The following is a 12646-nucleotide window of genomic DNA, read 5'->3' as shown; positions in this document are numbered from 1 at the left end:
AGAATTTTTCAGGTATCAGTTCAGCTTTGAAGTGGATTTGAGGGGTCTTCATATAACAAGGGGTCCAGAAAGCCTTGACACCCCACAGGTGTTTGACGACTTTTCGTTAAAGCCGGATGTATAAATTAATTATTTTGTTTTTTTCACTAAAATGCTGTTTTTTCCCCAAATTTTTAATTTTTACAAGGGGTAATAGGAGGAAATGTCCCCCAAAATTTGTAACCCCATCTCTTCTGAGTATGGAAATACCCCATGCGTGAACGTCAAGTGCACTACGGGCGCACTACAATGCTCAGAAGAGAAGGAGTCACATTTGGCTTTTGGAAAGCAAATTTTGCTGAAATGGTTTTTGGGGGGTATGTCGCATTTAAGAAGCCCCTATGGTGCCAGAACAGCATAAAAAAAAAAAATGCATGGCATACTATTTTGAAAACTACACACCTCAAAGAACGTAACAAGGGGTACAGTGAGCCTTGACATCCCACAGGTGTTTGATGTCTTTTCGTTAAAGTCAGATGTGTAAATGAAAAAAAAAGGTTTTTGCACCAAAATGCTTGTTTTTCATCAATTTTTACAAGGAATAATAGGAGTATGAAAATACCCCATGTGTGGATGTCAATTGCTCTGCTGGCGCACTACAATGCTCAGAAGAGAAGGACCGCCATTGAGCTTTTGGAGAGAGAATTTGGTTGGAACAGAAGTCAGGGGGCCATGTGCGTTTACAAAGTCCCCCATGATGCCAGAACAGTGGACCCCCCCACATGTGGAAACTATACCCTTCACAGAATTTAATAAGGGGTACAGTGAGCGTTTACACCCCACTGGCGTTTGACAGATCTTTGGAACAGTGGGCTGAGCAAAAGAAATATTAAATGTTTCATTTTCACTGACCACTGTTCCAAAAAATCTGTCAGACACCTGTGGGGCATAAATGGTCACTGCACCCCTTATTAAATTCTGTGAGGGGTGCAGTTTCCAAAATGGGGTCACATGTGTGTGTGGGGGGGGGGTCCATTGTTCTGGCACTATGGGGGATTTGTTAACACACGTGGCCTTCATTTCCGGACAAATTTTCTCTCCAAAAGCCCAATGGCCCTCCTTCTCTTCTGAGCATTGTAGTGCGCCAGTCATTTTTATTTGGGGGGGGGGGGCAGTGTAAGGGGGTGTATATGTAGTGTTTTATCCTTTGTTTTGTGTTAGTGTAGTGTAGTGTTTTTAGGGTACATTCGCACTGGCGGGGGTTTACAGTGGGTTTCCCGCTAGGAGTTTGCGCTGCATCGGAAAATTTGCTGCAGCTCAAACTTCAAGCAGGAAACTCACTGTAAACCCGCCCGTGTGAATGTACCCTGTACATTCACATGGGGGGCAAACCTCCAGCTGTTGCAAAACTACAACTGACAGACTGTGCATGCTGGGAGTTGTACTTTTGAAACAACTGGAGGCACACTGGTTGGAAAACCTTCAGTTAAGTTCTGTAATCTAATTTTCCAAACAGTGTGCCTCCAGCTGTTGCAAAACTACAACTCCCAGCATGTACTGATTGGCGAAGAGCATGCTGGGAGATGTAGTTATACAACAGCTGGAGGTACACAACTACAACTCCCAGCATAGCAAGATTTAGAGGGCCACGGTTTATAAACCACCGCACAGTGATCTCCAAACTGTGGCCCTCCAGGTGTTGCAAAGCTACAACTCCCAGCATGCCCACACAGCAAACTGCTGTGTGGGCATGCTGGGAGTTATAGTTTTGTAAGATCTAGAGGGCCACAGTTTAGAGACCACTGCACAGTGATCTCCAAACTATAGCCCTCCAGCTGTTGCAAAACTACAAATCCCAGCATGCCCAAAAAGCTGTCTGGGCATGCTGTGAGTTGTATTTTTGCAACATCTGGAGGACTACAGTTTAGAGACCACTGTATAGTGGTCTCTAAGCTGTAGCCCTCCAGATGTTACAAAAATACAAATCCCAGCATGTTTAGAGACCAAACTGTAGCCCTCCAGATGTTGCTAGGCAACTCACCGGCTTCCGTAGTCTGCACCAGGGAGCCAGCCGCACATCATCGCAGCTGCTGATCACCGCCGATGGTAAGTGACCTCTGGTCACAGGACAGTTCCCCCCGTTCTGCCCGGAATACAGTGGGTGGGCAGAACGGGGGAACCGAACTTTAACACCCCGTCGCTTCTCACCGGCCAATAGCAGGGATAGGAGGGGTGGCACCCTTGCCACCTCACTCCTATCCCTTCAGGGGGATCGTGGGTGTCTTGGACAGTCCCGATCCCACTTATTTTCCAGGTCACCGGGTCACCAGAAACCCGTATGACCCGGAATCACTGCAGATCGCCAGACTGAATTAAGGACCCCCTCGGGGCATTTTCACGGGATGCCTGCTGAATGATTTCAGCAGGCATCCCGGTCCGGTACAGGTACGCCCTGGGTCCTTAAGTACCAGGGAGCGAGGGCATACCTGTACGCCCTTGGCCCCTAAGTGGTTAAAGGTATATGACAAATCATATTCATTACAATAGATAATACAGGTGGTAATTAATAGTGAAATTAATAGTGATGAGCGGCAGGGGCCATATTCGAATTTGTGATATTTCATGAATATATGGATGAATATTCATCCTATGTTTGCGAAATTTGCATATTCGCTATGTTACTTTTTTTCTTCCCCTGCAAAAATTTGTAATGAAATCGCATTGTGCACATGTGCGATTATATCTTTCAGCTAAAAGAAGGGAGGGATCAGTGTCCTCTGACTGGAGGTGCCTATATTCGTGAATATTTGCATATTCGCATACATTCGCATATTCACAAAAAAAAAAAAAAAAAAGAATATTCGTCATTACGAATATATATCACTATATTCTAAATATTCACGAAATCGCAAAGTTGCGATATTCACAATAAAAATTTGCATTTCGAATATTCGCGCCCAACACTAGTAGTTAACTATTTAGTTGATACAGACAAAAAAAAGGGGCCCAGGGGTCACTGAATCGAGTCTGGCTGACAGGGCAGCAAGGGTACAGGGGTGCAACTCCTGTACTGGGCCACCACACAATCACTGCTTATTATGTAATAGATTAGACGGCATGTATACCCAAAGTCAGAGGTTGGTATCACCTAATCTGTATTAGAGCAATGCAGTCCTCAAGACCTACCCACATTTCAGGTTTTTTCCAGTTACTCTATTGGAATTGAACAGGGGAAAATGTAAATCCTGGACTGTTGCTGGCCTTAAAGAGTACCTCACATTAACTTGATACATTTTATAATTCTCCCAGTTCACTGCCCCCAACATGATAAACCACCCCCTGCCTTTATTTTTATTATTTTTTAGTTTTCTACCTTGATATTGCTCTGTATTTTCTGCTCAGTCAGATTCACAGACTGGGAAGGGGCGTTCCCCAGCAGGTGTGACATCATCTGAAGCCATACAGGAGAGAACTTCCTCCCTCACTCTGCCACATACAGCCCAGAGCAATTCAGCGTGAGATTAGCTATGATTGGATAAGGCTGCACACATTCCCCCTCAGAACCCCAGACTGCATTTCTTGTGTTTGGACTTCTGCCAGGCCAGCAGGAGTCCAAAGTATGTGCAAAAGATGGAAGGAAATGTGCTCTGGACAAGTAGGGAGACACCTAGTAGCAGCTTTTTTAAACACAAATAAAGCATAGAAAACTAATTTTTTTTTAAACAAAGTACATTAGAAAGATTTTTTATTTATCATAAGGAGTGCAATAGCAATTTTTTTTAATAAGAGTGCCCATTTAAGGACTGGGTTGTGGACCTCTGCATTCAAAGGCAACTGTAAACCTTTTCAAGCTTACTGTAGAGAGCTAGAAGGGGGAGGCTCCAAGGTAGATATAGCCATAAGGCAACACCCCATTTGGCCCTCTCTTTATTTTAGATTTTACTATATTGCATCGGCCACAGGCTTTAATTGTGCCCAGGTATTACTGCCTACTGGCATGGCTCTACCGAGCACTAGCTTAAAGGGGTACTCTGGAGGGAAAAAATGTTTTCAAATCAACTTGTGCAAGAAAGTTAAACAGATTTGTAAATTAATTTTATTTAAAAATCTTAATCCTTCCAGTACATATTAGATGCTGTATGCTCCAGAGGAAGTTGTGTAGTTCTTTCTAATCTGACCATAGTGCTCTCTGCTGCCACCTCTGTCCATGTGAGGAACTGTTCAGAGCAGAAGAGGTTTGGACAGTTCCTGACAGCACTCTGGTTAGACTGGAAAGGACTATACAACTTCCTGTGTAGTATACAGTAGCTGATAAGTACTGTAAGGATTAAAATTTTAATATAGACGTCATTTACAAACCTGCATAACTTTCTGGCACCAGTGGATTTGAAAATATTTGTTTTCTAACGGAGTACCCCTTTAAAACAGAGAGGGTCAAGTAGAAACATAACTTCAATTCCTACCTAGAATAGTTTATTTCTATGTCACTCATTGACTGCCATTTTCTCTGTTGGTTATATAAAACATGTGAAGCACTTCTGCTATGCATAACATTTCCCACCATACCTGGGATCTATAGTATTTACCTTTCTTACAAGTCAGCAGGGCCCCTATCAATCCACTAGCTATATCTCTAGGGGCATCAATATGGGCGTGATAGATCCAGGTAAGACAGTTGGGGTCTTCAGGGGTCGGTGCATATTCCTGTTTTACAATCCAGGTGTAGGTGTGACGTCCGCCAGGAGGGACGGCATCATCACGTTTGTCAGATTTGCTGGTTCCATCTGGATATAAAGCTCCTACAACATAAAGCATGTAAGAAAATTATTCCTGTTTTTTTTTTTTTGGGATGTATACATAATTTTGCTCAAAAAATTTAAAAATGTCTAAGAAATGATACGATGATCACCCAAAGGAAGCTAGGTCTTCCCTTTCAACCCAAAACAAGGAAATTTTCTTTAGACTAGATCAACATTTAACCATTCATTTCAGCAGAAGTTTTCTTTAAAGCAAGGGATTATCTTTGGAAAAACATGCTGGTATATCAAAGGGGTATTCTGGGCAAAAACATTTTATCCTCTATCCAAAGGATTGGGGATAAGATGTCTGATCGCGAGGGGCCCGCCACTGGGACCCCCAGCGATCTCCCTGCAGCACCCGCATTCTATGTGGGGCCTGTGTCTCCAGTTTTGGAAACCTCCGGGTTTCCGGGACTGGGGACATGACGTCACGCCCCCTCCATTCATGTCTCTGGGAGGGGGCGTGACGGCCGTCACGCCCCCTCCCATAGACATGAATGGAGGGGGGCGTGGCGTAACTTCACGTCCCCAGTCCCGGTAACCCGGAGGTTTCCGAAACTGGAGACACAGCCCCCAGCGTCGGGCCCCTCCCACCCGGTATCAGACATCTTATCCCCTATTCTTTGGATAGGGGATAAAATGTTTTTGCCCGGAATACCCCTTTAAGGATCAGCCATAGGGAAAACATTTTCGCCCTAAACCAGAATCCTCATAGCTTTTACCCAAGCCATCAGTACATTGTAAAGAACCCTCTGCTTTATTAACAGAATATAGACACCAAATATATCACCTACATTTGGACGATGGCCAGGACAGCCATGTCATCATGGGGCATGTGCATACTCCATGGCTCTCCGATTCTATCTCCAACATGGACTATCAAAGATCCATCTACAGTATGGACCATCACTTATCCATCTTCAATATAAACCATCAGTGATCCATCTCCAACATGTACCATCAATGATATACCTCCATTATAAACCATCAAAGATCTATATCTAATATGGGTAATCAAGGTAGCATTCCTAATATAGACCATCTATAATCCATCTCCAACACGGACCATCAAAGGGAAAGTCATCCATTTTGGTTCAATTTTTTTTACAGCTGTTACTATATAGCTATGACCAGCATAGTTAATCTGTACTCTTAAAAACTAAAGAATTTACTAGGTAAGATAATTTAAGGGTTAAAAGCACAAAACGCGATAGAACATGATGTCATATAATCTTTCTCACAAGTAAATTCAAACTAAATTGCTTTCTTGAGGTAAAGAACAGTTCATGCATAGCACCGTTCTACAGAGACCCACACTAGACCATCTATAATGCATCTCCAATATCGACTATCTAAGATCCCTCTCCAACATGGACCATCAAAGATCCATCTCCAGTATAAGCCATTGTGGCATGGGGTGTGATGCAAAGGGCAGATGGAATTACCCTAGGGGCAGATGGGTTAAACCCTTGTATTCGTGACACCAGGGCGTGGTTTATCCTCAATACCACCCAAAGGTATCCCGCTGGATCCTGGGTTAGGCACTTGGTCAATAATGACTCCGACGCCAAGTTACGGACAACAGTAGCTTTATTGAGGTTAGACAGGTAGAATAGTCTATACAGTTAAGCCAGGCCCATGTAGTTGACCAGGGACTTCAGAGACCTTAAGAGCTTAATGGGACTTGTAGTAGAGGTGGACAATTTAGTGCAGGCCACGTTGACTAGACAGATGACTTTGACTTGACTGACTTGTGACTGACAGGACTGTGACTGTGGTTACTTGCAGGTTTGTAGCTTGTGGCTGCAGACTGGACTTGAGGCCTCCTATGAATCTGGACACACACTTAGGCTCGACTTGACTGGACCTCAGCAAAGACTAAGAGAGAGCAGAGACTCCACCCAGGGCTTATATGGGGGAGGCTCTGGTGGGGTCCCATTGGTCATCCCTAGGTCACTGACACCTCCAGGATAACAATCACATGACAAATCACCTGGAAAACAGTCTTAAAGGGGTATTCCAGGATTTTTTTTTATTGACTATGTTACAGGGGCTGTAAAGTTAGTGTAGATCATAATATAGTGTCTGTACCTGTGTGTGATGGTTTTCTCACAATTCTTATGTGATTTTCACCCCAATATTTATTTTAAACAGCATACAAAATGACTGTTGTCTCAGATTTTTCCCAGGTTGCAATGCGGCCGAGACCTGACATCACTAGTCAGCTGATGACAGGGAGCCTGTCTGCTTCAATGGGTGGAGCGATCACTTGGTGGGAGAGAGATCAATCTGCAACTAATGCAACAGCTGTAGGCACCCTGATTGAGAACCACAGGTCTTTTGAAAGGATGCAGCTCATTTATGTTTCAATGGGTGGGGTGCCTGATGTGTGGGAGGGAGGAAAATGGAATTATGGGATTTGTAGTCAAAAAAAGAAAACGGAAACAGGAAATACCAGTTCACAAAAAGTTAGCCACAGTGTTATGGTAATCACATAACATAGCCATTTAGCCCCAAGACAAACACAGATCCTTCCTAAGCATGACCATTACTAAAATCGCCTTATGGTGGTTAACCCCTTTAAAGATATAACACTCTTACATATAGAACATAGGGATTATCTACAATTACAATAAACAGATGCGGGGGGGGGGGGATGGGCAGGGGACACTGCTGGAGGCTGCCTGACAGGGCAGCAAGGGTACGGGGTAACACCTCCCATACTGGGCCACCACACCATCAAATATTTCTCTTTTAGATGAACAATCAATGATCCAGTTGCTCTAACTCTGTAGCCATAGCTAAAAATAATGCAAGTCTTTAGACACTTTTTTCACATTTTGTTATGTCGCGGCCTTGTGCTACAATAATTAAAAAAAAAAAATAAGTTTCCCCGTCATTCTGCACTCAATACCCCATAATGACAACGTAAAAACAGAATCTTAAAAATCTAATTTATTGGAAAAGAAAAATAAGCATAAGTATTCAGACCCTATGCAGCCTCCAGTCTTTACACACTTTGATTTGGGGATTTCCTGCCATTCTTTTCAGCAGATCATCTCAAGCTCTGTCAGGTTGGATGGGGACTGTCAGTGGAAGTCATTTTCAGGTCTCTCCAGAGATGTTTAGTTAGGTTCAAGTCAGGGCTCTGGCTGGGCCACTCAAAGACATTAACAGAGTTGTCCCCTGTCACTCCTGTGTTGTCTTGTCTGTGTGCTTAGGGTCATTGTCTTATTGTAAGGTGAACCTTTGGCCCAGTCTAAGGTCCAGAGCACACTTGGTTAGGTTTTCATTAGGAATATTTCTGTACTTTGCTCTGCTTTCCCTCAACCCTGACCAGTCTTCCTGTCCTAGTAGCTAAGAAATTCCAGCACAGCATGATGCTGCCCCCACCATGATCACTGTAGGGATGGTATTGGGCAGGTGATGGGCAGTGCCTGGTTTCCTCCAGACATGATGCTGCCCCCACCATGATCACTGTAGGGATGGTATTGGGGCAGATGATGGGCAGTGCCTGGTTTCCTCCAGACATGATGCCCCCACCATGCTTCACTGTAGGGATGGTATTGGGCAGGTAATGGGCAGTGCCTGGTTTCCTCCAGACATGATGCTGCCCCCATAGTACTTCACTGTAGGGATGGTATTGGGCAGGTGATGGGCAGTGCCTGGTTTCCTCCGGACATGATGCTGCCCCACCGTACTTCACTGTAGGGATGGTATTGGGCAGGTGATGGGCAGTGCCTGGTTTCCTCCAGACATGATGCTGCCCCCATCATGATCACTGTAGGGATGGTATTGGGCAGGTGATGGGCAGTGCCTGGCTTCCATCAGACATGATGCTGCCCCCACCATGATCACTGTAGGGATGGTATTGGGCAGGTGATGGGCAGTGCCTGGTTTCCTCCAGACATGATGCTGCCCCCACCATGATCACTGTAGGGATGGTATTGGGCAGGTGATGGGCAGTGCCTCGTTTCCTCCAGACATGATGTTGCCCCCATCGTACTTCACTGTAGGGATGGTATTGGGCAGGTGATGGGCAGTTCCTGGTTTCCTCCAGACATGATGCTGCACCCACCATGATCACTGTAGGGATGGTATTGGGCAGGTGATGGGCAGTGCCTCGTTTCCTCCAGACATGATGTTGCCCCCATCGTACTTCACTGTAGGGATGGTATTGGGCAGGTGATGAGCAGTTCCTGGTTTCCTCCAGACATGATGCTGCACCCACCATGATCACTGTAGCGATGGTATTGGGCAGGTGATAGGCAGTGCCTCGTTTCCTCCAGACATGATGCTGCCACCACCATAATCACTGTAGGGATGATATTGGGAAGGTGATGGGCAGTGCCTGGTTTCCTCCAGACATGATGCTGCTCCCACCATAATCACTGTAGGGATGGTATTGGGCAGGTGATGGGCAGTGCCTGGTTTCCTCCAGACATGATGCTGCCCCCATCATGATCACTGTAGGGATGGTATTGGGCAGGTGATGGGCAGTGCCTGGCTTCCATCAGACATGATGCTGCACCCACCATGATCACTGTAGCGATGGTATTGGGCAGGTGATAGGCAGTGCCTGGTTTCCTCCAGACATGATGCTGCCACCACCATAATCACTGTAGGGATGGTATTGGGCAGGTGATGGGCAGTGTCTGGTTTCCTCTAGACATGATGCTGCCCCCATCGTACTTCACTGTAGGGATGGTATTGGGCAGGTGATGGGCAGTGCCTGGTTTCCTCCACACATCATGCTACCCCCACCATGATCACTGTAGGGATGGTATTAAGCAGGAGATTGTTTCCTCATGACATAAAAAGGCTTAGAATTGAGACCAACAACTTAAATCTTGGTTTCATCAGACCAGAGGATATAGCTCCTCACAGTCTGAGAGTCCTTTTTTTTTTTTTTTTTTTTGCAAACTCCAGAAGGCTTTGATGTGTCTTTTACTAAGGAAAGGCATATTTCTGGTCTCTCTGCCATAAAGCCCAGATTTATGGAACGTTGCAGTAATGGTTGTCCTTCTGAAAGTTTCTCCCATCTCCACACAGAATTTTTGGAGCTTAGCCGGAGTGACCATTAGGTTTCCTCTAGACATGATGCTGCCCCCATTGTGATCACTGTAGGGATGGTATTGGGCAGGTGATAGGCAGTGCCTGGTTTCCTCCAGACATCATGCTACCCCCACCATGATCACTGTAGGGATGGTATTGGGCAGGTGATGGGCAGTGCCTGGTTTCCTCCAGACATGATGCTGCCCCCACCATGATCACTGTAGGGATGGTATTGGGCAGGTGATGGGCAGTGCCTGGTTTCCTCCAGATATGATGTTGCCCCCACCATGATCACTGTAGGGATGGTATTGGGCAGGTGATGGGCAGTGCCTGGTTTCCTCCAGACATCATGCTACCCCCACCATGATCACTGTAGGGATGGTATTGGGCAGGTGACATGATGTTGCCCCCATCGTACTTCACTGTAGGGATGGTTTTGGTCATCTCTCTTAACAAAGTCCTTTTCCCCCGATAACTTAGTTTGGTGGAGTCTGTTCCAAACTTCTTCCATTTTAGAATTATCGTGGCCTCTGTGCTCTTGTGAACTTCCAGTGCAGCAGAAATGGTTTTGTCCCCTTTTCCATATCTGTGCCTCCACACAATCCTGTCTCTGAGCTCTACAGGCACTTTTGTCCACCTCATGGCTTGTTTTTTGCTCTGATGTATTGTCAGCTGTGAGAAGATTATGGAGAGAAATGGGAGGCCCCCTGAGCTAAATTTCAATTTCATAGTAAAGGGTCTGAATACTTATGTTCATGAAACATTTTAGTTTTTCCTTTTAAAAAGTTTTCTGTTTTTATGTTCTCATTATGGGGAATTGAGTACAGACTGATGAAGGACACATGGATTTTTTTTATTTGGATACATTTTAGAAAATACATACAATAGGATGTTCCTGTATATGGTCCAGATATTGTCCAACCATTGTACTGGTACTCCACTACTGTGACAATTGATGACAAACACATTTACCTTCTGAATCCTTTTCATAGAAGACCCCATGTGGATGAAGTGTATATGGTCGGGAAGCAAAATTCTTCAGGTGTACGAGGATGGTGTCTTCAACTTCTGCCTTGATAATAGGGCCAAGGAATCCCAGCCAGGCAGGTTTGGTGACCTCCTCTATGTACCGGTCATCAGTAAACTGTTTGTATATAGCCTTCTTATAAACTCGTCCGATTCTGTCTTTGCCGGTTTCCAGAAATATTGACGAATGTCTGGTAAAATAAGAAATGATACAGTAAACATCATAAATTAACTCTAAAATTATGAATTATTGAGATTAAGGTACAAAATAATAGTATGCACAATATAAATAGCTGTAAAGAATAACATTAAAACTACTGACTTGATCGAAATAATTTATTTAATAATACTTTATTAAATTAATTGTGTTGTGATTATAATACAGACAATGTCAGGAAGTTATTGGCCAGTTACAGAGGGGAACAATGCCTCCAATGGATAAGCAATACCGCGAACAAATAGTTAAAAAATGTGCAAAAAGACAATCTGAAGAATGTGAAGAAGAAAGGGCTCGTAGACTAATAGCCGGTCTACGAGAATAACTGAGCTCTTTACTTCATACATGACGTATCTGAGGTCTACTTTTCACCCAACTACTAGTGTTAATCTTTTTCTATTTTCTGATTGTAAATTTTTTATTGATAACTTTTTGCACATTATTATGGGGGCTGCCATCTTGTTTGAGCAGTTTTTAACACCATTTAATAGGCTTGACAGCAGGAACCATGGACATAGAAAACAATAGACAGGAGCTGTCCCATTCACATGAATTGTAAACATTGCTGGGCATTCTCTGGGACCTTTTCAGAGGTCATTCAAAAGGAGGGACATGCTGATCTGTAAGCAGCAGCTATTGTGTGTACCTCTAATATATAAATATATATATGTGTATATATATATATATATATATATATATATATATATATATATGTCACCTTGCACTGCAATACTGTCTGTGATGATAATGAGGACACTGTTAGGAAGTGATCTGTACAGAACAGGATATCTCCGCTTTAATGATAACATGGAATATAACAAAAAACAACAACAACATAAAACATAGAAACTTGTCTGATGACATGTTACCTTTAACACAGAATTCCCTAAAAGGTGTTTTATATAACTGTAACTGAGCTGTTTTTGTAAACCAGACAACCTCTTTATTTACTTTACAGATCACCGAAAAATTGGTTAAAAATTGCATAACATGGCTAGGCGAGCAGGAAATAATCCAGCAGTCATGTGTTATCCCCTTTCCTTAGTCTCATATTCAGCAGTAGCAAGAAGGAGACGACAGAATAAAGTATAACTAATGAATCAGACTACAAGGTGTTTGTAGTCTGTAACCATGGAGACACATAAATCTGCACAAGAGCTGCCTAAAACAGCATGATATTTTTTAACACAATGATTTATAATCTTGATTTTATTTTAGACTTGCTGAGTACCCGGCGTTGCCCGGTTTTTCCTTCCTAATCCTTGTTGGGGAGGAAAATAAACAAAGGAGGAAGCTTTTGACTTCACATCCTGTCCTTCATATTGCTGTCATATCCCGACCTCCTATCCCGACCTCCTATCCCGTCATCCTGTCTCGACCTCATATGCCATCCTCACATCTTGTCCTCATATCCCGACCTCTTATCCCATCCTCATAGCCCGTCCTCATATCCCGTCCTCCTATCCCCACCTCTTGTCCCATCCTCATAGCCCGTCCTCCTTTCCCATCCTCCTTTCCCGTCCTCCTTTCACGTCCTCCTTTCACGTCCTCCTTTACTGTCCTCCTTTCC

The 12646-nt window shown here is 44.0% G+C and overlaps 1 protein-coding gene across 1 annotated transcript in view; it reads right to left on the bottom strand.

The window, feature by feature from the left end:
* The window catches only part of HEPHL1 (hephaestin like 1), a 112494-nt gene that overhangs the window by 72297 nt on the left and 27551 nt on the right, over window positions 1–12646 (bottom strand). The window contains exons 2-3 of the mRNA XM_056561481.1: window positions 10806–11050; window positions 4566–4778 (exon numbers count right to left, since the gene is read on the bottom strand). Coding sequence (XP_056417456.1) covers window positions 4566–4778; window positions 10806–11050 — 458 coding nt within the window. The remainder of the gene's footprint in view (window positions 1–4565; window positions 4779–10805; window positions 11051–12646) is intronic.

This window comes from Hyla sarda, chromosome 2 (genome assembly GCF_029499605.1).
Source record: "Hyla sarda isolate aHylSar1 chromosome 2, aHylSar1.hap1, whole genome shotgun sequence".
Taxonomy (NCBI): Eukaryota; Metazoa; Chordata; class Amphibia; order Anura; family Hylidae; genus Hyla; species Hyla sarda.
This window is presented reverse-complemented; position numbering and strand designations above follow the sequence as displayed.